Source organism: Cervus canadensis, chromosome 32 (assembly GCF_019320065.1).
Source record: "Cervus canadensis isolate Bull #8, Minnesota chromosome 32, ASM1932006v1, whole genome shotgun sequence".
Classification (NCBI taxonomy): domain Eukaryota; kingdom Metazoa; phylum Chordata; class Mammalia; order Artiodactyla; family Cervidae; genus Cervus; species Cervus canadensis.
In genome coordinates, this window is record NC_057417.1 from 34,508,873 (window position 1) to 34,533,484 (window position 24,612).

At 56.5% G+C, this 24,612-nt stretch overlaps 1 protein-coding gene across 2 annotated transcripts in view; it reads left to right on the forward strand.

The window, feature by feature from the left end:
- Positions 1–24,612, forward strand: part of MAD1L1 (mitotic arrest deficient 1 like 1) — a 233,028-nt gene that overhangs the window by 122,352 nt on the left and 86,064 nt on the right. For both annotated transcript variants that reach the window (XM_043456237.1, XM_043456239.1), the window contains one exon: positions 15,445–15,585. In XM_043456237.1, the coding sequence (XP_043312172.1) occupies positions 15,445–15,585 (141 nt within the window). The remainder of the gene's footprint in view (positions 1–15,444; positions 15,586–24,612) is intronic.

The following is a 24,612-nucleotide window of genomic DNA, read 5'->3' on the forward strand; positions in this document are numbered from 1 at the left end:
CCTGCAACAGGCCTGTCTCAGGGCTCCCTTGGGGCTCTGGTAAGCTGTTACGAAGGCTCTTTTCTGCAGCTTTACGAACGTCTCTAAATAAATTAGAGCCACTGGTTAGCCTTCACCGGTGACTTACTAACTTCTGGTTGAAGGAGCATCGCTAGTTATAGAAGCCAGGTTTATTCCTGGTAAGCCGGCCACGCTGAGCGCACAGCGCTCGCTGCTGGTGAGCTGCTGAGTGAGGAGAGGCTTTGGGGGAGGGGCTGTAACTCTGGCGTCCGTGGGGCTCCCCTGCGGTGCAGGGAGTCAGTGGCTCAGGGCCGGCCCGTGACCTCGCCTCCCGCGGCCCTGCCGGTGGGGAGCTCCGTGCTCAGGGGCCGCCTGCAGCCTCGCCTCCTTGGCCGTGGACGAGCAGACAGGGCCTGTCTGCTCTGCAGGGCCTGTCTGCACCTCCCCGGTGCAGACCAGGGGGCGAGCTCTGTGGACGGCTGTGCCGGGAGCAGGGACTGCAGAGGGGCGGCAGCGTTGCCTTGTGACCGCTGCTCCCGGCCACTCTGCCGGTGACGACGTGCACAGGCGCCGTCAGACGCCTGGGTTCGAGTTTGGACTCTCCCAGCCGTGGGGCCAGGGCAGACGCTCCCTTTGGGCGGTGCTGGCCCAGCTCAGCGTCTATGCCACCCCAGCCTGGCTTTCCTCACCTGCGGCGGGCGCAGGTCGTGCCCTTCACATGGAGGGGGTGTTTGCAGGCCTCCCTTCCGCGCGTCCTCCCAGTTCCCTGTAGCAGTGAGATTCATGCCTGCCTCCCCCCGCCTCGCTTCGAGGGAACCCCCCCCATCCCGCGGGGCCCGGCCCTGCCCCCCAGGCCATCTGCACTGCCGCCCCACCCTCCCGGCTTTGTGAGTGATAACCCGGTGTGGGTGTGCGTGCCCGTCTCTTCTGGGCCTGTCTTGGGTGTTGAAAGCACCGTTCCCGGTGTGTCTGTGGCCCAGCCGCCTCCTTCCAGCAGAGGCCACCGTGGCTCTCTCTGGCACCTCACCTCTGGGAGCAGCCCTGAGTGCCTGTGGGGACTGGCTGCAGAGCATGTCTGTGTGCTCCGGGTCGGCTCCGCGGGCGGTGGCCTCGTCGTCGGGTCGTGGCCTTACTGGGCCCGCAGCCCGCGGTCACTGTGGGGAACCTGGGCGGGCAGCGGGGCGTCCTCAGCACGGTGCCCGAGCTGTGGTCCCGTCCCTGTGGGCAGGGCTGCGGTCGTACCCTCTCAGACCTGTGCCCCGCGGGTGACCGCCCCCGTCTCCCCGGCTGGCAGGCCCTGTGCACCGGCCCAGGCTTCCGTCTGGGGACCACCTCCAGACTCCGTGGCAGGCGTGGCATGGCCGTTTCTGGGCTCAGTACCCAGATGTCCCCTCCCCAAATGGGCCTCACTGGCCACGCTCTCCATGGGGGGCTGCGAGGATGGGCCTCCAGGCTGTGGTGAGGGCCTTCTGAGGAGGGCTGCCAGGGCAGATCGCTGCCTGGATTTTCCGAGGATTAAAGTTAATTAAAGAGCTCTTCCTGCTTTCATTTCCTTGTATCTGCCAGCTATTTACATGCTAATGCAGGCCCTGCCAGGGGGAGGAGAGAGGTGTCAGCTCCAGGCTATTATCCTTCGAGAGAGCAGAGCCCTAGTTTATGTATTTATATTGTGTCCCCCTGGGTTGTGAGAGGTGTGCGGATTCAGACACGTTTGAAAGTCACTGACTTAGTCTTTTCTTAAAAAATATCTTCTGAACTGTCTATGTGGCTGACTCGAGCTTTCTCCATTAAGGCTACATCTTACACTGCATAATTGAATATATTATGCATGGTAATACCTTTACATAAGCAATTTTATAAATAAAAAGAATGCGGAAAGTAGGGACCAAACTTGTTAAGTCCAGAGCTGTCTCCTCCGGGAGCCTGACTTGATGGTGATGGGAGCTTTCAGCTCAGGGATCAGCCGGTACTGTGTCCGCTGGCTGTTAACTCCATCAACTGGAGGGAGAAAAGGTGGAGTGCGGACAGAGGGAGTGTTTGTGAGAGACGCCTTTACCTGCGGTGGACGGCAGGCGTGTGTGTGGGTGGGCGTCCTTTTCTCTGGCAGTAGAGATGACTGCCGGCCACTTGGCCACGGTTCTCTCTGACCTCTGGGTGTGGTGGTCCTGCTGGCACAGAGCTGGATGCCTGCGGGGGGCTTTGGTGGCCGGGGGCCTGGAGAGTGGGCGCCGGGGCTGTGGTCTCCCCCGGCCTCCCCCCAGCCTCGGGGGCCACGTTGGTGACAGTGTTTCTGCACCTCAGAAGTCACACCCTTCTGTTGGAGTCCTGCATTCCTTGGGCAGAGGGGGTTCTGTGACCCGAGTCGGCGCCCGCGGCGCCTCCTCCTCTGGTTTAATCCTGCAGGCGTGACTGTCACCTGGGAGCCGGGAGGCGAGCAGAAGCCCGCTGCCACTGAGTCGCTCCTGACGGCGCCTGCTGCAGCGCCAGCACCCCGAGGCACTCGGCGTTTGCTGTGTGAGTGATTTGTTTCCAGGAAGATGGAATAGACATGCTTTCCCCGTTTCTTTTTTCTTTTAATATATTTTTTACTGAAGGGTAATTGCTATACAGAATTTTGCTGTTTGCTGTCAAACCTCAACATGAATCAGCCACAGGTATACTTACATCCCCTCCCTTCTGAACCTCCCTCCCATCTCCCTCCCCACCCCGCCCCTCTAGGTTGACACAGAGCCCCTGTGAGTTTCCCGAGCCACGCAGCAAATTCCCATTGGCTTTCTATTTTACATATGGTAATTAAGTTTCCATGTTACTCTTTCCTACATCTCCCCCTCTCCTCCCCTCTCCCCACGTCCATAAGCCTGTTCTCTATGTCTGTTTCTCCACTGCTGCCCTGAAAATAAGTTCTTCACCATTCTTCTAGATTCTGTATACATGTGTTAGAATACGATATTTATCTTTCTCTTTCTGACGCAATTTACTCTGTATAACAGGTTCTAGGTTCATCCACCTCATCAGAACTGACTCAAAGGTGTTCCTTTTCATGGCTGAGTAATATTCCGTTGTATATATGTACCACAACTTTTTTATCCATTCTTCTGTCGATGGACATCTAGGTTGCTTCCATGTTCTAGCTATTGTAAATGGTGCTGCAATGAACAGTGGGATACATGTGTCTTTTTCAGTTTTGGTTTCCTCAGGGTACATGCCTAGGAGTGGGATTGCTGGGTTATATGGTGGTTTTATTCTTAGTTTTTTTTTTTTTTTTTTTTATTCTTAGTTTTTTAAGGCGTCTCTATACCGTCTTCCATGGTGTCTGTATCAATTTACATTCCCACCAACAGTGCAAGACCGTTCCCTTTTCTCCACACCCTCTCCAGCATTTATTGTTTGTGGACTTTTTGATGAGGGCCATTCTGACCCGTGTGAGGTGATATCTCATTGTGGTTTTGATTTGTATTTCTTTAATAATGAGTGACGTTGAGCATCTTTTCATGTGTTTGTTAGACATCTGTATGCCTTCTTTGCTGAAATGTCTGTTCAGGTCTTTTTCCCACTTTTTCATTGGGTTGTTTGTTTTTCTGGCATTGAGTTGTATGAGCTGCTTGTATATTTTGGAAACTAATCCTCTGTCAGTTGTTTGATTAGCTATTATTTTCTCCCATTCTGAGGGTTGTCTTTTCACCTTGCTTTTGCTCTGCAAAAGCTTTTCAGTTTAATCAGGTCCCACCTGTTTACTTTTCTTTTTACTTCCATTACTCTAGGAGGTGGGTCATAGAGGATCTTGCTTTGATTTATGTCATCGAGTGTTCTTCCTATGTTTTCCTCTAAGAGTTTTATAGTTTCTGGTCTTTCTTTAGGTCTTTAATCCATGTTGAGTTTACCTTTGTGTATGGTGATACAAAATCAGTATACAGAAATCACTTGCATTCCTATATACTAACAATGAAAAATCAGAAAGAGAAATTAAGGACTCAATCCCATTCACCATTGCAACAAAAAGCATTAAATATCTAGGAAAAAACTTACCTAAGGAGACAAAAGAACTGTACACAGAAAATTATAAGACCCTAATGAAAGAAAGACTGTATATTGTCACCCTGCTTATTTAACTTATATGCAGAGTACCTCATGAGAAACGCTGGGCTGGAAGAAGCACAAGCTGGAATCAAGATTGCCGGGAGAAATACCAATAACCTCAGATATGCAGATGACACCAGCCTTATGGCAGAAAGTGAAGAGGTACTAAAAAGCCTCTTGATGAAAGTGAAAGAGGAGAGTGAAAAAGTTGGCTTAAAGCTCAACATTCAGAAAACTAAGATCATGGCATCTGATCCCATCACTTCATGGAAAGTAGATGGGGAAACAGTGGAAACAGTGTCAGACTTCATTTTTGGGGGTTCCAAAATCACTGCAGATGGTGACTGCAGCCATGAAATGAAAAGACATTTACTCCTTGGAAGGAAAGTTATGACCAACCTAGACAGCATATTAAAAAGCAGAGACATTACTTTGCCAACAAACGTCTGTCTAGTCAAGGATATGGTTTTTCCAGTGGTCATGTATGGATGTGAGAGTTGGACTATAAAGAAAGCTGAGCACCGAAGAATTGATGCTTCTGAACTGTGGTGTTGGAGAAGACTCTTGAGAGTCCCTTGGACTGCAAGGAGATCCAACCAGTCCATCCTAAAGGATATCAGTCCTGGGTGTTCATTGGAAAGACTGATGCTGAAGCTGAAACTCCAATACTTTGGCCACCTGATGCGAAGAGTTGACTCACTGGAAAAGACCCTGATGGTGGGAAAGATTGGGGGCAGGAGGAGAAGGGGACGACAGAGGATGAGATGGTTGGATGGTATCACCGACTCGATGGACATGAGTTTGAGTAAACTCCAGAGTTGGTGATGGACAGGGAGGCCTGGCGTGCTGCGATTCATGGGGTCGCAGAGTCAGACACGACTGAGTGACTGAACTGAACGGAACTGAATGAAAGAAATCAAAGACGACATAAACAGATGGAGAGATGTTCCATGTTCCTGGGCAGGGAGAATCAATATTGTGAAAATGACTATACTGCCGAACGCAATCTACAGATTCAGTGTTATCCCTATCAGATTAGCAATGCCTTTTGTCACAGAACTAGAACAAAAAATTTCACAATTCACATGGAAACACAAAAGACCCCGAATGGCCAAAGCAGTCTTGAGAAAGAAGAATGGAACTGGAGGAATCAACCTTCCTGACTTCAGATTATATTACAAAGCTACAGTCATCGGGACAGTATGGTACTGGCTCAAAAACAAATACAAACCAATGGAATAAGACAAAAAGCTCAGAAATAAAACCATGCACCTTGGGTACCTTATTTTTGACAAAGGAGGCAAGAATATACAATGGGGCAAAGACAGCCTCTTCAACAAATGGTGCTGGGAAAACTGGACAGCTACATGTAAAAGAATGAAATCAGATCACTTCCCCATTTCTTTTGCTGAATAATACCCAAACCCTGGACATTGTGTATGAGGTGAGAAAGGTGGAGGCCGGCCTCGGGACTCGAGGAGCAGCTCGTGATGGGCTCTGCTGGGCTCCATTTGAGGTCAGCTGCCCGGATCGGCCAGAGGGTGCGACCACAGAAGTCCACTGTCCCCACCCAGCCAGAGCGCTGGGCAGGCGGTGGCTGGGGAGAGCAGACGTCTTCCGTGATACCAGAAACACAGGAACTGAAGTTAAAGTGTGACAGATGAGTCCATGGTAGAAAGGAGGGAAAGATCAGCCAGCGGGGAGATGGAGTGGCAGAAACGACCCCGTGTGCGATAGGGAATCCCAAGGAGAGCGTGCCCGTCCTGCCCAGCGTCCCAGCAGAGGGCAGAGCAGGGCCAGGCTGCAAGGAGTCTTTTACTAATGGTGGGTCCCTTCAGGCTTTTTGCTTCTTCTGCAGGCAGTTGCGGTGGTGTGTGTCTGCTGGGAGTCTGTCCATTTCAGGCAGGCTGTGTAACTCTGGGAGTCCAGTTGCTGATCTTTGATCTCTGATCTTTGATCCTTTGATCCTTTTCGCTCCTGTAAGGTCTGTGGCGCCGCCTCACCTTTCATTCCTCACTGCAGTAACTGGAATCTCGTCTCTTTTCCTGGCTCAGCCGATCAGCTACAGCTAAAGCTTTATCAATTTTATTGATCTTCTCAAAGAACCAGCGTTTGGCTTTTATTTCCTACTTTCCATTTAACTTATTTCTACTCTTGTCTTTATTAATTCCTTTCTCTGCTTGCTTTGGGTTAACTGCAAAAGCAGTTCAGTGGGAGAAAGATAACCTTTTCCATAAATCGTGCTGGAGAAGTTAGACATTCATAAAGCAAAAAAGTGAACCTTTTGTACAAAAATTAACTTAAGGTTAATCACAGACTTAAATGTAGAACATAAAAGTAGGAAATTTTTATTCAAAAGGGAGATAAAATCTTCAGGATCTAGGCAAAGAGTTCTTAGACTTGGCACCAAAATACAGTCTGTGGAAGAGAGATTTAGTTAGACTACAAACTTCTCTGTGGAAAATCCTGTTAAGAGATGAAAAGACAGATAGAGACCGAGAGAACATTTGCAGACCGTGTACCTGACCAGAGAAGCGCTCTCAGCACTGAGTCGTATATAAACACCAGTTAGAAAACGGGCTGAGGCCTTCCCTGGGGTCCAGTGGTTAAGACCGCACGCTCACTGCAGGGGCCCGGGTTCCAGCCTGGTCAAGGAACTAGGATCCATATGAAAGAAAGGGAAAGGGAAAATCCCTCAGTCGTGTCCCCGGCTCTTTGTGACCCCATGGACTGTAGCCCACCAGGCTCCTCTGTCCCTGGGATTCTCCAGGCAAGAATATTGCCATTGCCTTCTCCAGGGGATCTCCCTGACCCAGGGATCGAACCCGGGTCTCCTGAATTGCAGGCGGATTCTTTACCATCTGAGCCACCAGGATCCCACGTGCTGTCCCGCGTGCCAGCTGAGACCCGGTACACCCACGTCAGTAGTCAGCCAGCCTGACCCTGCCTGGGTGTCCATGGCCCTGGACTTGAGCCGTCGGTGAGGCTGCCTCACGTTGCAGCCTGGGATGGAGGCAGCTCGCGGCTTCTGCGCGGCCTGCAGAGCAGCTGGGGTGGGGGGTCCCTGTCTCGCTTTAAATCAGCGCGAGCTGTTAGGGTTGTTCCATGAGTGCCTGGGACTCAGAGCGCAGTGACCGCTGGAGCGGCGGGGTCGCTGCCCAGAGCGGCGCGTCCTGAGCCGAGGGCTGTGCTGGGCAGTGATGCCCCCAGGACGCGTTCCCGCCTCGGGCCCCGCTGGTCCCTGATGACCCGCTTCCTGCAGCCCTGGGCTCCGAGCTCCGCGCCGTCGCTGGTGTTGGCGACCCGGGCAGGTTCTTGTCCTCAGGCAGCTGGGGCCCTCTTCCGAGAGGGGGCCTGGCACCTGCGGCTGTTCTGGAGCTGGGCCGTGTCTCACGCCCAGCTCTCCCCTGAGCAGGACTCACCGAGTCTCACTGCGCTGCGGGCCGTGCGGGGGCTGGGCGTCCAGCGGAGGGGACGCCAGGCGAGGCGTGGTGAGAGCCGCCTGTGTCCCCGCCCCCGAGAAGGGTCCCTGAGGCTCGGCGCATTGTGCAGGGGTGGGCGGCCGCGCCCCGGGTCCACAACCCAGCCTCCGTTCCGCAGGGAAGGAAGCGGCGGGTGGAGCAGGTGGGCTGTCCCCCCTGCAGCCGAGCTGGCCTGGTCCACCAGGCAGCCTCTGCCTGCCTCACCCGCCCTCCGTCTCCAGCCTGTCAGTCCTGCCTAACCCGCGGCGGGCAGCCTCTGTGCGGCTGCTGTGCTGAGCGGGCTTGCGGGGGCTACGGCCCCCTCCCTGGCTGGGGCCCGGGTGGGAAGGTGCTGGCAGCCCTGGCCCCACCTCCCTTGAAAGGCACCCGCGCCGGGTGAGGCCCTGCTCTGGGAAGCTGCGAGCTGGTCGGGCAGGGGCCGGGGAGGCGTTATTGGCTGACATAAATGAAATGGAATTGGTAAGAGAGCAGTGTGAAATCTGAGTCAGAGGGCTCCGGGAGGTCACGACTGATTCCCTCTCCCACCTCCAGTAGGTGTTGTGGATCTTTTCATCAGGAGGTTGAAGTGGCAGGACCAGGGCCGCTGGTGAGAAGTACAGAGACCCACAGAGGCTCGTTCCCCACCGGCTAGTGTGGGCTAGGGTGGAGGTGCCCTGGACCGTGACTCAGACCTCAGGTGGCTGTGCCCGGCGGTTCCGTGAAACCGGGACCACAGTCCTTCCCAGAGTGGGCTCTGCAAGTGCACTTGGAGGTGCCGCCAGGCTGCATGCACGCTGAACCCGGGTCTGAGCTCCCTTTCCAGTCGGGCAGCCCTCGCCTCCAGGGGCCTGCTCTGCATCTGATGAGCTGCGAGCCATAAGACCTTCGTGTAATGAGGCTGATGGACACAGTGGTGAAGGAGAGGCGCCTGGAGGTAGGCTGGAGAACCAGGGAGGAACACGCTCAGGTCCCGTGTTGAACAGCGGGTGTGGATGGCAGGGGCCCAGGAAGCTGCTGAGCGCCGAGGTCGGGGTCTGCCTGCTCCGGCTGCCCCAGGAGCCCAGCTGTGAGGGCGTAGAAATCAGAGCCCATGCCAGCGAACCAGCCCATTAAGGGAAGGTTAAAAACGCGTGTCCTCCATTTGCTGTGACCGGGTCGATGTCTTACTTGTTTAGGAAGCATTTCCATCAAGCGCAGATGAATAGTTTTTGCCACTTTTGAAGGGATTCCGCTGCCTCTTGCCGAAGCCCAGCTCCTCCAGCCCATCCTGGGGAAGCATGTTGGGCGGTGCGTGTGCTGCGTGAGCCTTGGCGGCTTCGGGAGAAGCCAGCGAGACACGCACGCAGGGACACTTCTTTCAGGCCACTCCAGGACGTGAACAGAACTGCCTTCTGTTGAAATTGCCCTCTAAGCCACTCGTCATCCACTGGACGGCCTGTTCACCCAGGTAGCTGGAGTTGCTGAGTTTTGACTTCTCTGAAAACATTTGCCGTGAGAGCCGTTTTCCCCCCCAGCCTGGGTTGAGCCGCGTCTCCGGGGACCTCTCCTGTGCGGGTCCTGAGGTGTGACCCCTCCTGCAGGGGCGGGGCGGGTGGGTGCCCATGGCCACCTCTCTGCCTGCTGTTCTGGGCCCTCCCTCTTGGCCGCGGCGGCCTGGAGGGTGAGGACTGGATCCTTGGCTCCCGGTGTGTCCCCAGGCAATGCCAGGGCTAGCACCGTCCGGGTGACCTCAGGCCCCGGGAGCTGGATTTTCTTGGGAGGAAGACCTGGGGACCTTGGGCAAGAAGTGCCAGCCCTTTCCCAGAGCGCGGTGGGTGTGGGCCGGCCCCGGCTCCGTTCCATGGTGGTGTGGGTCCGCTTCTGCTCCATGCTTCCTCCCAGCCCCGCTCTCACCGCGATAATCACGGCTCCCACAGAACCTCCTCTGGTCTCCACTGTCCCTCCCTGCTCCAGACACGCAGCGTGACCCTCAGGCCCTCCCCTCCCGGCTCTCCTTCACTGAGCGGCGGGACTCTGGGGAGCCTGGCCGGAAGGCCCACCCTCTGCCGCGCCGCACCTTCGACTGCTGGACACCTTGGCCTCCCTGCGAGTTCTTCCTGCTCGGCAGGCGTTGGGGGGGTGGAGTTGGTTGTGGGCTGGGGTATTTTTCTGAGAAGCTGTGAGTGTTAACTGTACAACCAGAGCCTTGCTCCTGAGACTGCACAGTATCTTGCATCTTTAATACTTTGGTCTGCTTTCTGTCAGCGTGTGACCTGCTTGCGGCAGACGGCCTCCGCGGGTTTGGAGCTTAGTCTCAATGGGCTGTGCAGCGCGTGCCCGCTGGTGCCTGTTTGAGCCGCTCAGACTCATTTATGTGTGACGGACGTGCCACCCTGGAGCTTTCCATCCTCCTGCTGACGGGTGTTGGGGTTGCTTTCTCGGCGATGGTGAGTAATGCCGCCGTGGCGTCTTCTCACTTGTGTTTCGGTCACGCACACGCGCGACATCTGTGCACATCGCTGGGCGCTCCGTCACGTGCTCGCCTGCAGAGCCGGCCGGGGGGCTGTGACGGCCGCAGGCCTGCGGCAGGGCACAGGCGTTCCTGTGGCTTCAGAGTCTTGCCCGCACTGCGCGTCGTCCACGCTGCCGTTCCCGGAGAGCCGGCCCCTCCCGTGTTTGCCGCGTGTTGTGCCTCCCAGGGGAGGGTGGGGGGGACACCCCTCCTGTGTTGATGGGCCGTTGGGAGATCCGCTTTGGTGAAGCCCCTTCCAGGTTCACTGCCCTCCCTTTTTTTTTCTTTCTGGCCTTTTTCTCCCTGATTTGTAAGAACTCTTTGTATATTCTGGATCCTAGGCTTTTACCAGGTATTCGTTTGCAAGTATCTCCTCCTAGCTTTTCGCTCCCACTTAACAGAGCTCTTACTCGTAACAAGGTAGAACGTTCCTTTACAGTTACTTTTTGTGTATCTTCTGTTCAAGAAAGCTTTGCTTGCCCCAGGACACTGAGGTGTCTTTTCATGGTAGTTTCTGTAATGTTTTGCTTTTTCACACATAACTTCACAACACAAAGCTTTATGGTATCTGGCAAGCTTGGTTTTCTGCCCGCAGGAATATTCAGCTGACTCGACAGCAGTTTTTGAGAAGATGGGCCTCTCGCGCTCCTTACGTGCACCTAATTGCCCCTCTGTGCGAGCTGTCCCTGCCCCTCTCTCGCGCAGGAACCACACCGCTGTAATCCCTGAGGCTGCGGTCTGGTAGGGAGCCCACCCTCCTCGCCAGCCGACTGCTGGCACTGTGCGCCGACGACCACCCTCTGCATCTGCGTGTCGAGCTTAGAGCTCAGCCTGTCAGCTTCCACCGATAAACCTGCCGAGTTTTACTGCGGATACCGCGATTAACTAACATCTTTATAACGTGAAATCTTCTGATCCACGAACGTGTTTTTGTCTCCACGTTTTTAGGTCATTAATTTCTCTCAGTAATGTTTGCAAAGTTTTCTGGGTAGACATCTCATCTCGTAGGGTTTTTGGTTTTTTTTTAATGATGATGTTATAAATGGCATCTTTTCCAGGATTTCCTCTTGGAACTCTTTTTGCCAGCATGTATAAATGTAACTGAATGTTGGATGTTGACTTTGATCCAGCAACATGACTAAGCTTACTTGTTTTAATAATTTATCTGTAAATTTTATTGGGTTTTCACCTTCCCAGTTGTGTCAGCTACTATGAGTAGTTTTTCGTTTCCTTCTGATCTTCACGCCTTGCTCCACTGCTCAGGACCCTGGTGCCGGATGGAGCAGGAACGTCAACAGCTCTGTTTCAGACCCTTCCCTCCCACCCCACCACAGCCAAGGACTCGGATCAGAGAGGGTCCCCTTTCTTCCTCCTCTGCTGAGGGGCTTTTCCATCCTATGGTTTTAATCCTGAATAGCTGTTGAATTTTAATCAGATGCTTTTACTGCATATATTGAGCCGATCATGATTTTTTTCTTTATTCTGTTAACTTGGAGAATTTAATTAATTGGTTTTCAAATGTTAAAGCAAAAATGCATTCCAGGAATTAAACAAACTTGTCTGTGGATTGTCCTTTGTAAGTAATGCTTTATTTGGTTTGCTAATAAGCAGTTCAGGGATTTTGCATCTGTGTTTATGAGAGATCTTGACAGTTTTTATTTCTTACAAAGTTTCCTTAGCAGGTTTTGGTGTCATGGTTTTTCTGGCTTTATGAAATGCGTTAGAAGGTTCTCCTTTCCCTTCTTTGTAAGAGTTTGGTGAGATCAGTGATATTTCTTTCTTTAAAGTTTGGTGGAGTTACCAAGAAAGGCGTCCAGACCTGGAGTTTTTGTGTTGGGAAGATTCTGTATTGGGGCTTTGATTTCTTTTAATAGCTTGGGAACTATTCAGATTTTCTTTTTCTTCTTGATTCAGTGGTGATAAGCCTTAAAAACAAAACAAAACAAAAAAAGGATTGTCTATTTTATGTAAAATTTTAAATTTGTGTGAAGTTCAGTGTATCTTGTTAGATTTTAAAATATTTCTGTGGTCTGTAGTTATGTCTTCCTTTTCTGTCTCATTATTTGGTTTTTTTAATCTCTCTCTTGAAGTATCTCATCAAGGTTCATCAATTTTATTAATCATTTGGATGAACCAGCTTTTGGTATTGTTGATTCTATACTTTATTCTATTTTATTAATTCCTATTTTTAAATCTACTGTTACCTTTCTTTGTTTTTCTTGTTCTGACTTTCTCAGTGGTATAGGTAGTTGATTGGTTTTATCTTTCTCTTCTGATATATTCATTTAAGGATGTAAATTTAGATGCAGAGTTCAGGATTGATATATTGTATTTTAGCTATTTAGTTCGAAATACTTACCAGTCTCCACTGTGACTGCGCTTATACGTGCTGTTACACTGACGTCTCTACACGTCCATGGGACCCTTTTCCTGCTGGAAGGATATCCTTTAGTGCTTCCCCTTGGTGTGGCTGTGTGCTGAGGACCTGTCTGAGTTTTTCTTGGCTTGGAAATGTTTTTATTAAACTTACTTTTGGAGGACTTTCCTGCTGGCTGCAGACAAGGTGGGCAGCCTCCCACCTGTGCCCTCTGACGGCCCCTTCTCTGTCTGTCGACTCTCACGGACTCTGTTCAGAAATGCGCTGCCCTCTGATGCTGACGGCTGACCTCGCCTCCCTTTCCCGTCTGAACCGTCTGTCCTGGCGTCCTCCTGGCGTCCTCCAGGACTGGTCCAGGGCTGCAAGGCTGGACTCTGAGCTGCCTACGTGGAGCTGCCTCAGCCTCGTCCCCGGGTCTGACATGGGCGTGCACCCCGATGGACACAGGCATCGTAGCCGCAGGGCAGTGCCCACGCGGTGTGGTCCACATGATGTGTGCAGACCCTCTGCTTGTTCACCCAGGGCCTCTCCCTCTGTCCCCCCCAGCCAGGCCCACTCACCACTCAGCAAGTTCTGAGTCTGGTCCTTGATACCTGGGGTAACATGAGGCCATGGTGTTACCCCAACCACCGCGTCTGTTAGGAGTGTGGGGCCGGGCCTGGGCTTGGGGGCCTCGGCCATCCCTGCCCTCCCCCGCACCCTCAGCTCGTCTCTCCCGAGATTGGGTTGCGCTGATCACGTGACCAGCAAGGGTGGCGGGGACACAGGATTGTGGGGCCCCAGGTAGAGACGCCCTGCAGGGGCCGGTCTCGTCTGCACAGAGGGTCCGCCCAGCCCATCTCTGCCGACCTGTCTGTTCAGGGGTGAGTGGCCACGCTCGTTCAAGTGGAAACCAGAGCGCTTCACCGCAAGTGGACTCTGTCCTTCAAAAGTCATTATTGGATCCAGCCAGCACAGTTCTCGTGACTTCGTGACTAATGAGAAAACAGTTTCTGTAAAAGGTACAGACAGCAAACTTTCAACTTTGTGTCTTCTTTGATAGCCTGGAGACGTAACAGAAGAGAACCGTAGTGAGAGGCAGCATTGTGGAGATTTACGGGTCAATAAAGGCGATGATTACCGCTTGTTTATGAAAGGAAGGCCCTCCCGGCCCCATGCGCCCCACTGCTCCATGCTGATGCCTTTGTAACCAGCTCGGAACCATAAAAGTCAATGGGAAGATATAGGATTTCAATAAAATTATGACACTCGATAAACCGTCCTGTTGGAAACAAATTTTCCACGGGTGTGTGACCAGTTGCAGTTGGACTTGTAACTTTAATTTCTCACTTATTGAATTTTTTGTCATCACCTAATGATGAAGTCTGTGCTGGGGTGATGGCCCAGCAGGAGGCTCGCGAGACCACTGAACTCGGCAGGCAAGGGCCCGTGGGCTCCCCAGGGAGACAGTGTGGTCCTGTGAGCCCCCAGCTTCTCCAGTCTCACCTGAGGAGGGGCCCAGGCTGGCCCAGGGGCCGCGTGATGCTCAGGGTCAGGAGCGGTTGGGGTGCATCTGTCCTGGGCAGGCAGGCCTCCGCTCACGGAAGCACCAGCTGAGAGGACGTGGGCAGAGGGCCCATGGCCTCGCCCCCCAGTCTGTTCCAGGTCTGAGAATGTGCCTCGGAGCCAGTGCCGATGTGGGCTGACCCTGCAGCTCGCCTGGTCGCTGCCCTGGCGGGTGTGGGGGCTGCGGGGGCACCAGGAGGGTGTGGAGCGAGGTTGTGTGACCCTCTCCAGCGGCTGCACCGGGACGCTGCACCCGTGAACACATGGGTCTGTTTGCCCATGTGGACTGGATTGCTGCTGTCACTGTGAGCCTCACCGGCCCCAGGGCCGCGGCTGGTCGCTTGGTCCAGGACAGTGTCGGTCGTCCCGGGCAGCCTGCGAGAGCCGCTGATGAGGAAGGACGGAGGCTCGGGGGGCGAGGATCAGAGCTGGGACTTGGCTGTGGTCTCGTGGGCACGTCTTCTGGGTTCTGCCAGCCCAGGCGGAGGCCTCCCAGCTGTGCGTCCTGCTCCCCAGCGCGGCTGGCACACCACAGCTTCACCCACCAGAAACCCAGGCTCTCGGGCCCCCCCCAGACCTGCTGGAGCTCTCAGGATCTTTCACTGGAGGCGGGAGCGTTGTGCAATGGTGCCTTGTGAGCCTGGCTGCATGCAGGGAGCTGATTCTCTTTAATTATGTCACCCATGTGGGCCTTGTCGGCGACAGCTGGGGGCTCAGGGCGGGAGGAGGGCAGGCGCCCATGCCCAGCTCCTGCCCGGGAAGAGGTGCCCCCTCCACGCTCGCCCTGGCGTCAGGCCCTCAGTGGGCAGAGACCTTTCCCGGAGTCAGAGCGGCTCCACTCCTGGACGCAGGGTGGCCCGCAGTCTCCCAGGACTTCCCGGGTCCCCCCGTCACAGCATCTTGGGAAGGTCACACGCTTGGGCATGGCGCCATCTCCCCTGGGCCCTGGCCTCCTTCCTGGCTCAGGCTGTCGGCCTGCACATCGCTGAGCGGTGACCTGACTCCTGTCGACTTTTAGGGGTGTTCTCGGGGCGTGTGATCAGTGTCCCAGGAAATCTGAGCTGTGTCTTTACCGGGCACCATCTTTTGTCCCAGACACGGAGGAGGGGGGCCAGGCGTGGCTGGGGCACGCTGACGCCTTGAACTCTGGCCTCTTGCGTCCCACGAGCTCCAGGGGAAGGAGAGCCCCCCACCCCTCGCCTGTGAGTCTCCAAGCACTGCAGGCCCGATGGTGCCACTCGGGGCTGGGCGGTCGGCGTGCGCCCCGCCCGAGGATGGCACTCGGGCCCACTGCCGCAGGCCAAGCTCCGCCGGGGTTCAGAGCAGCCAGGGCCCGGCCTGGCCTCAGTCCTCTGCTGGGCTCGGTTCAGCTCAAGGTCTTCGAGAAGCCTGGCAGCCTGTCCCCGGACTTGACCCCGTGCCCCCCATGCCGCTCTGTTTCTAATATCGCCTCGCTCCCTCCCCCGGCCTGACCTCTGCCCTCTCGCCCACAGGAGCGTGACGGCATGCGGGCCATCCTGGGCTCCTACGACAGCGAGCTGACCCCGGCCGAACACTCACCCCAGCTGACCCGCCGCATGCGCGAGGCTGAGGACCTGGTGCAGAAGGTGCACGCGCACAGCTCGGAGGTGGAGGTGAGTGCCGGGCGGGGGGCCCGCACCCCGAGGCCCCGGCTGTGCCCCCTGAGACATTGACGAGAGCCACGCACGGGGGGCCGCACCCGAGTCCCCGGCTGTGCCCCCCGAGACACTGACAAGAGCCACGCACGGGGGGCCGCACCCGAGTCCCCGGCTGTGCCCCCCGAGACGCTGACGCGAGCCACGCACGGGGGGCCGCACCCGAGTCCCCGGCTGTGCCCCCCGAGACACTGACAAGAGCCACGCACGGGGGGCCGCACCCGAGTCCCCGGCTGTGCCCCCCGAGACGCTGACGCGAGCCACGCACGGGGGGCCTGCACCCCGAGGCCCAGCTGTGCCCCCCGAGATGCTGATGAAGAGTGATGGGGGGGGCCTGTGCCCCAAGTCCCTGGCTGTGCCCCCCGAGACACTGACGAAGAGCGATGGCAGGGAGGGCCCACGCCCCGAGGCCCCAGCTCTCTGTACCCCAAGCCCCGCTGTGCTCCACGCACACTTGGTCAGGTCATCGCCAGCTGGCCGTGCTGACCTCACGGCCGTCCGTCCAGGCTTCCCCTGTGTCAGAGCTGGGGGCTGTCCATGCCCTCAGAGCGCGTTGGCAGCGTGGTCACCGCCTCACCTTGTCCTCACAGCCGCAGGCCGGGGGATACCCGGCCGCCTCTCAGCTCCGTCCCCGTGAGCCCCGACTCCCCCGGGTCCCCTGAGACTGTTGGCTTTGGGCAGAGAAGACCGTGCCCCCGCCCTCCCTGTGGTCAGCAGGGCCGCGGGTGGTCCCTCTGCCTCCCCGTCCGGCTCAGCCTTCCGGGAGCTTGGGGTGGCGGGCGTCACAGTGCAGCCGCGTCACCGCCCGATTCCCTCTGTCATCGTTGTCACCCGGGAGCCCACACAGCCGGTCCAGGTGGGCAGGCGGCCCCGGGCAGAGGAGGGCAGGGGAGCGGGCTCTGGCCGCGGCAGCACCCCACCCCTGTCCACATCGGGTCTCCCAGCCCAGCCTCATGTCCTCCAGACGCAGCTGTGAGATGGCTTCCTGCCCTTTGCCCAGGCCACGCTGACCCCAGGGCCACGTCAGGACGGACGTCCCCACCTGCGAGGCTGGGCACTCCTGGGACCCGCCGCGTGCTCTGGACGCGGGCTCTGCCAGGCCCCGCCTGCCCGGCAAGGCTGTCGGCGGCGGTGGACTCGCCTTCTGCGTATCCTGCACTGCGGACCCTGTATGACAGGGAGACCCCCGAGCCCTCCCCCGAGCCCCACGAGAGCCCCGCCTGGGCCTGAGCCGCCGTCCCTGGAGAGGATCAGGCTCAGAGGGGCTGAGCGGGGCATCCCGGGCAGGTGGACGGGAGGTCAGCAGGCAGGTGAAGGGCGGCTGCCCGCCTCCGCGGTGGAAGTCAGGACTGGGCCCACCCTGCTGGGAGCCGTTTGCCCCCGGCGCCAGCAGGTGGCAGCAGATGGAGCCGGGCGCCCTGCTCCGGGTTGGCGGGACGGGGGCAGGTCGGGGGCTGTGCCGAGGGGCCCGCATGGCACGCAGGACACACAGGACAGGCTTCTCAGCCTGGGCGCGCCTCCTGCTCGGCTCTCCCCCCTTATCTCAGAGCCGCCTCCTCCCTGCCTCACCCCACCGCCCCGGCCGTCTGCTGACCCCTGTGCCGGGCACCGCCTCCGTGGGCCCCGGAGCCCGCCTGGTAGGAGCCCCCGGGCACCAGGCCCCCGGCAGGACAGGCCCCGAGGTGTCTGACTGACCCCCGCCCCCCCAGGCCAGCGGCCCCACCTGGCCCCGGGACCTGCAAGCGGGCCTGGGGTCCTCCTGGCCGCTCCTGTTCTTGTGTTAGTAACAGTAACATGTCCTGTCTCAGAAGCTCGAAAGCTACCCACACTTGGAGACTTTAGAAGCTGCTTCAAGCTGCTGCCAGACGTCTATTAGTTGAGCATCACATATTGACACTTCCCTGGTGGCTCAGACGGTAAAGCGTCTTGCTTACAATGCGGGTGACCTGGGTTTGATCTCTGGGTCAGGAAGATACTCTGGAGAAGGAAATGGCAACCCATTCCAGTACTCTTGCCTGGAAAATCCCATGGACGGAGGAGCCTGGTAGGCTACAGTCCATGGGGTCACAAAGATTTGGACACAACTGAGCGAGTTCACTTTCTTTCTTTCACATCACATATTGACAGACGGTAGAAACTTACGTAACTTTATAGAACCTGTTAGTTAGTGGTTGTTTGGAGACTCCAGGCGAGTCCTCCGTCACTCAACGCTGAGCTGTGAGCACTGTTGGGTGCTGGTGGGGAGGAGCCCCATCCTGCCCGCTGTGAGCACTGTTGGAGCTTGGCGGGGAGGAGCCCTGTCCTGCCTGCTGTGAGCACTATTGGGGCTTGGTGGGGAGGAGCCCTGTCCTGCCCGCTGTGAGCACTGTTGGGCTTCGGTGGGGAGGAGCCCCGTCCTGCCCACTGTGAGCACTGTTGGGCTTCGGTGGGGAGGAGCCCCGTCCTGCCCGCTGTGAGCACTGTTGGGTGCTGGCGGGGAGAAGCCCCGTCCTGCCTGCTATGAGCACTCTTGGGCTTTGGTGAGGAGGAGCCCCATCCTGCCTCCTGTGAGCACTGTTGGGTGCTGGCGGGGAGGAGCCCCGTCCTGCCCGCTGTGAGCACTGTTGGGTGCTGGTGGGGAGGAGCCCCATCCTGCCCGCTGTGAGCACTGTTGGAGCTTGGCGGGGAGGAGCCCCGTCCTGCCTGCTGTGAGCACTATTGGGGCTTGGTGGGGAGGAGCCCCGTCCTGCCCGCTGTGAGCACTGTTGGGCTTTGGTGGGGAGGAGCCCCGTCCTGCCTGCTGTGAGCACTGTTGGGCTTTGGTGGGGAGGAGCCCCGTCCTGCCCGCTGTGAGCACTGTTGGGCTTTGGTGGGGAGGAGCCCCGTCCTGCCCGCTGTGAGCACTGTTGGGTGCTGGTGGGGAGGAGCCCCGTCCTGCCTGCTATGAGCACTGTTGGGCTTTGGTGAGGAGGAGCCCCATCCTGCCTCCTGTGAGCACTGTTGGGTGCTGGCGGGGAGGAGCCCCATCCTGCGTGCTGTGAGCACTGTTGGGCTTTGGCAGGGAGGAGCCCCGTCCTGCCTGCTGTGAGCACTGTTGGGCTTTGGCAGGGAGGAGCCCCATCCTGCCCGCTGTGAGCACTGTTGGGGCTTGGCGGGGAGGAGCCCCGTCCTGCCTGCTGTGAGCACTATTGGGGCTTGGTGGGGAGGAGCCCCGTCCTGCCCGCTGTGAGCACTGTTGGGCTTTGGTGGGGAGGAGCCCCGTCCTGCCTGCTGTGAGCACTGTTGGGCTTTGGTGGGGAGGAGCCCCGTCCTGCCCGCTGTGAGCACTGTTGGGCTTTGGTGGGGAGGAGCCCCGTCCTGCCCACTGTGAGCACTGTTGGGTGCTGGTGGGGAGGAGCCCCGTCCTGCCCGCTGTGAGCACTGTTGGGCTTTGGCAGGGAGGAGCCCCGTCCTGCCCGCTGTGAGCACTGTTGGGCTTTGGCAGGGAGGAGCCCCGTCCTGCCCGCTGTCTCAGGAGCTGCAGCGCGCAGCGGTGCCTGCAGGGACCGGGCCTCATGGCGTGCGCGGAGCGAGACCCGGTCTGGGGCGGGGGGCACCCGGGGTCCGGCAGGCCTGGTGGCAGGTGGGGCTCCTCCCCGCCCTCCGCTCCTCGCTTCTCTCTTCCGGCGTCGTCCCTCTCCTTGGCTTCTTTCTGCTCTGTCTTGGCTCCATCTCTCTCTGCCTTCGCTCCATCTCTCTCTGCCTTCGCCCCTCTCCCCCGTCCTCCCTCTCACCTTCCTCTGCCTCTGCTTCTCCTCGGCCTTTCTGCGGCCCGTTGCTCGCCCCAAGTTCCTGCTCCTTCTCAGCAGGCTGCGTCCATGAAGGACCCACAGTGAGGCCTGTGGGCTGTGTGACCACGGGGTCTGGACGCTCAGCTCGGGGGCCATCGCGTGAAAGCAGCCACGGGCCCTCGGTAGATGGTGGGTGAGGCTCTCTGTTAACAAAACTTTACTGACAGAACCGGGAGGGGGCTGGATTTGGACGCAGGCTGCAGTTGTTGGCCGTCTGTCTCAGCGCCTCCCTTCTGGGACCCCGAGGACCCTGCTGCCTCTGTGGGAGCTGCCATGCCGGCTCCAGGGGGCCCGGCCAGCCCCCCCGCACCCAGGGCGGGCACCCACCCACAGGTGGGGGGGGCGGGCACTCCCCTGGCTTTGACTCGCTGGGACAGAGTGGGAACCACGGGTGTGAGCACAGGGAATTTGAAAACACATCCACTTCTGACAGAGCCATCGCATTTCACCCATTTAGCTTAATCAGCCAGTTCTAATGGGAAACGTGTTTTGATTCTGGCAGAAACATCTCAGTGCGACTCGCCGGAAGTGTTGAGATTGGGAGAATCCCAGTAGCCCATGTCTGCTGCTGCCTTGCACGGCTTTTGTTTATTCCATTTAATAAAGTGGCTGCAGAAGTTGGTGGCATATGTCGTGAGTCCTCTTCTGTCAACAGAGCCATAAACATGCAGCTCACGCCACCGTGATTCGAGATATTAGCCTGAGTTGTGTCTCCAATTTATTTAATTAAGCAGATTACTGTGCTGTGGGCTGCATGGAGGTCTGTGGAAAATCCCAGTTTCATAATGTAGCAGGTAATGTTTAGCTCCAGTTTAGGAAGAGTTGGACACCGCTCTGCTCCTCCCGTGACTTATACCTGGGCTTACGTCAGAGTTTCTGTGCTCACATCCCGGCCTGGGGGGCTTGGCCCTAGGAGGAGCAGCAGGTTTTGAACCCTAGGGTGTTCACCAGGTCCAGGCTTTTTCTTACTTGTGAAAGTATGTGTTTGGTGCTCTCCTTGTATAAGGAGCTTGAGCTGACTCCTGTAAAAAGCGCAGCTGAAACAAACTGGAAAATATTGAGACAGAATTCCAGGATGAGCAAGAGCTAAAGAGAAGCAGCGGGGAGGAAGGAGGTGCGCGGGGAGGGCACAGCACCACGCCCGGGCCGCCTCTCTGGCCGCAGGGACCCGAGGGCAGAGGCCAGGGTGATGGGTGGCGGCCCGTGCTGCTTTTAGTTTCCCGAGGACCCTCTGGGCTGTTTCCCGTCATCGCTGTGCCGCTTTGCATCCCCCCCGCCCCGCCCCGGCAGCGCAGGACACGTCCTTGCACACTCACTCCCTGTTGTGTCTTGGTGACACCCCCCCAACAGGTGCGCGGGGATCCCTCCCTGCTCCTGCTTCGCGGCTCCCGGACGGTGGGCAACGCCAAGCATCTTTTCTGTTGGCCATTTTCATTCTTCTTTGGAAGAATGTCTGTTCAGATCCTTTCACCATTTTTAAATTGGTATTTTTTTTATATATACATTCAATCTTATGAGTCCCTGACATACGTCGGATATTACCTCCTCCTCTGGTTCGCCGTTCACACGCACGCTCTCCCGTTCGGTGGGCCGCCCTTCCTTTTGTTTCCTTTGCTGTACAGAAGCTTTATATTTTGTGTTTTCTGTTTCTGTCAAAAATGTCAGTGGACTGTTGATTGAGTTGACTTTGAATCTGTAGCTTGCTTTGGAAAGTATGCACTATTTAACAGTATTCTTCCAATCCACAAACACAGAATATCTTTCCATTTATTTACATCGTATTCAGTTTCTATCATCAGAGTCTTATATTTTCCAGTGCATAGCTCTTTTACCTCCTTGGTTAAATTTATTGTTTTTATGAATTAATTTTCGACTTTGCTGGGTCTCAGCTGCTGCCTGGGCTTGTTCTCTGGTTGTATGTGGGCTTCTCATGGCCACGGCTTCTCCCGTTGCGGAGCACGGGCTCCAGGGCGAGAGGGCTTCAGGAGCCGTGGTGTGTGGGCCTCGTAGCTGCAGCTCCCGGGCTCTGGAGCGCAGGCTTACTAGCTGTGGCACACGGGCGTACTGGATCTTCCCAGATCAGAGATCTGGCTTTTCTCTCCTGCATTAGCAGGTAGATTCTTTACCGCTGAGCCACCAGCGGAGTCCTATTTTATCGTTGTTTGATGCTGTTGTCTTGGGTGTTCACTGGAGGGACTGATGTTGAAGCTGAAAATCCAATACTTTGGCCACCTGATGCAGAGAGCTGACTCATTTGAAAAGACCCTGACGCTGGGAAAGATTGAGGGCAGGAGGAGAAGGGGACGACAGAGGATGAGATGGTTGGATGGCGTCACCGACACCATGGACGTGGGTTTGGGTGGACTCCGGGACTTGGTGATGGACAGGGAGGCCTCGCATGCTGTGGTTCATGGGGTTGCAGAGAGTCGGACACGACTGAGCGACTGAACTGACCTGACCTGACCTGAGGCTGTTGTGAATGGAACTGTCTAGTTTCTTTGTCAGGTGGTGCACTGTTGGTGCACAGAAACGGCTTTTGGAGGTCGGGGCTGTGCTGGTCTTCGTTGCTGTGTGGAGACTTCCTCTCGTTGCGGTGAGCAGGGGCCCCTCTCGATTGCTCTGTGGGCTTCTCGTGGTAGCTTCTTGTCTCAGAGCCTGGGCTCAAGGGCACGAGGCCTTCAGTAGTTGTGGCGGCACCAGCTTAGCTGCCCCGAGGCACGTGGAATCTTTCCGGACCAGGCATCAAACCCATGTCCCCTGCATTGGCAGGCAGATTCTTTACCGCTGGACAGCCAGGGAAACCTGCAACTTACTTTTGTATATTGATTTCTATGTATTCACTGAATTTGTTCATTAGTTCTAATGGTTTTCTAGTGAAGTTTTAGGATTTTCTATACATAAGACCATATCATCTGCAAGGAGACAGTTTTACTGCTTCCTTTCCTGTTAGATGCCTTTTATTTCTTTTTCTTGTCTGATTGCTCTGGCTCGGGCTTCCAGTGAGAGTGGGTGTCCTTGCCTTGTTCCTGATCTTAGAAGAAAAGCTTTCAGCTTTTCACTGTTGAATATGTTAGCTGTGGGCTTTATTATGCTGAAAAACATTCCTTTGGTACCTAATTAATTTTTTTTGTGAAAAGATATTAAATTTTATCAGATGTTTTCCCTGCCTCTGTTGAGATGCTTATGTTATTTTTATCCTTCATTCTGCTGATGTGGTGTTTCGCCGTGACTGATCCATGGATGTTGAGCCACCCTTGCATTCCATGGATAAGTCCCACTAGATCACAGTGTACGATCTGCGAAACATGCTGTTGAATTGAGTTTGCTAGTGTTTTGCTGAGGGTTTTTGCATCTGTGTTCATCAGGGTTATTGGCAGTTGTTTCGTTTTGTTTGTCTTCTCTTGGCACCCTTGTCTGGCTTTGATATTGGTAATGTTGGCCTTGTAAAATGAATTTGAATGTGTTCCCTTCTCTTTGATTTTTTGGAAGAGTTCAAGGAGGATTGGTATTAATAGTTTTTTAAATGTTTGGTAAAATCCACCAGTGAAGCCATGTAATCCTGGGCCTTTCTTTGTAGGGAGAGGTTTTTTTTTTTTTTTTTTTTCCCATTAATTCTTCTTACTCATTATTGGTCTGCTCAGACCTTTTTTTTAAGGTTTTTCTTGACTGTATGTTTGTAGGAGTTTTATTTTTTACATTGTCCAGTTTTCTGGTGTCAGATGTTGATCACAGCAGTTCTTCAGTCTTCGTGTTTCTATGGCATCCTTTGTGATGTCTTTGCTTTCATCTCTGATTTTATTTACTTGAGCTTTATCTTTTTCCTTAGTTCAGCAAGAAGTTTGTCAGTTTTGTTTATCTGTTAAAAAGACAGCTCCTCATTTTGTTGACCTTTTCCGTCTGGCCCCTGGGTGATTGTCTGAGCCCGCGTCCTCTGAGGGGATAACCACTGAGAGCTGTGCCTTCCCCTTGCGACGCCCTCCGCCTGGATGCTCTTCCAGGTCAGGCGGCTGGGATGCCCAGACCTGGGGTTGGAGGGCTGGTGAGGAGAGAGCTCTGAGGGGCGGGGGCTGAAGCCTGGCACTCCCGCAAGTTCCAGGGTGCTGCAGCTGTGGTCCCAGGCCCACTGCCCGCAGGGTAAGCAGGGGTGGACTGAGCCGGGACAGGGACCAGGCAGGGGCCCCATCTGCCCCACGCTCGCTCCCTGGTGAAGGCGCATCTGAGGGTGCTGCTGAGATGCGCTCCTCGATCGACTAGCGTCTGTCTTTGCACTTTGTCACCGTCCTGTGTGTGCAGTGAGCCGGAAGGCAGGGGCCTGAGGCTCCAGTCTCCTCCTGTCCCTGTGACCTTGGGCATCGCCTGTCCTGCCTGCCCTAGGGTGGCGTCCGGTGCAAGGTCGGAGATAAAAGCAGCCCCTCGCGGTCTGGGTGCAGCCCTCACCTGCGGCAGGCAGTGACCTCCCGCTGACCTCCCGGCGGCCCCTGAGCCGCTGGCTCCTCTGTCTGCACGCCTGCCCCGCCCGCTCCGCTCCACACAGCGCAGCAGCCGGAGGGAGCGTGTCCCCGAGTCCTCAGGGTGGCCGTTCCCATCAGGAAGCGCTCTGGCCTGGGCCGCGCGAGCTGCTGTGAGGAGTCACTGGCCAGAAGCTCCTGGGCGGCCTGCTGTCTCCCCGTGTCCTCACAGCGCCGCGCCCCCGTGTAAGGCTTACCCTGCAGGGTCCCCCCCTCGGCACCACCTCGGGGTCCCCCCTGGGTGCAGAGCGCGCCAGCTGGGCGACGGCCAGCACTGCCCCTCCTCTCCCCGCGAGGAGCCGGCCCGGGACCGTGACGGCTCCGCCGGCCTCTGTGCCTGCGTCCAGATCTGGGCGTTGGGGCTGCGTGTGGCCTGCGGCCGCCCCTTGTCCTGCAGCCCCGGTCTCCCGAGTGGCCGGGGGGGGTCGTGTGGCCCCCCCTCCCCGCTGCGGCCTCTGCACAGCGTCCCCTCCTGCGCTCTGTCCTGCGCGTCCAGGGCCCTGCCCGGGCCGAGGGAGCCAGTGCAGTGCCCGTCTCCTGCGTTTCCATCCCTCACACCCGAGTTCTGGGGGGCCTGCCCATTGATGCCAGGAAACCGCTGTTTGCAGGGTTTCGTTGAGGAAGGAGGGTAGACCTGACACCTGTGTTTTCATTCTGCCCCCGCCCCC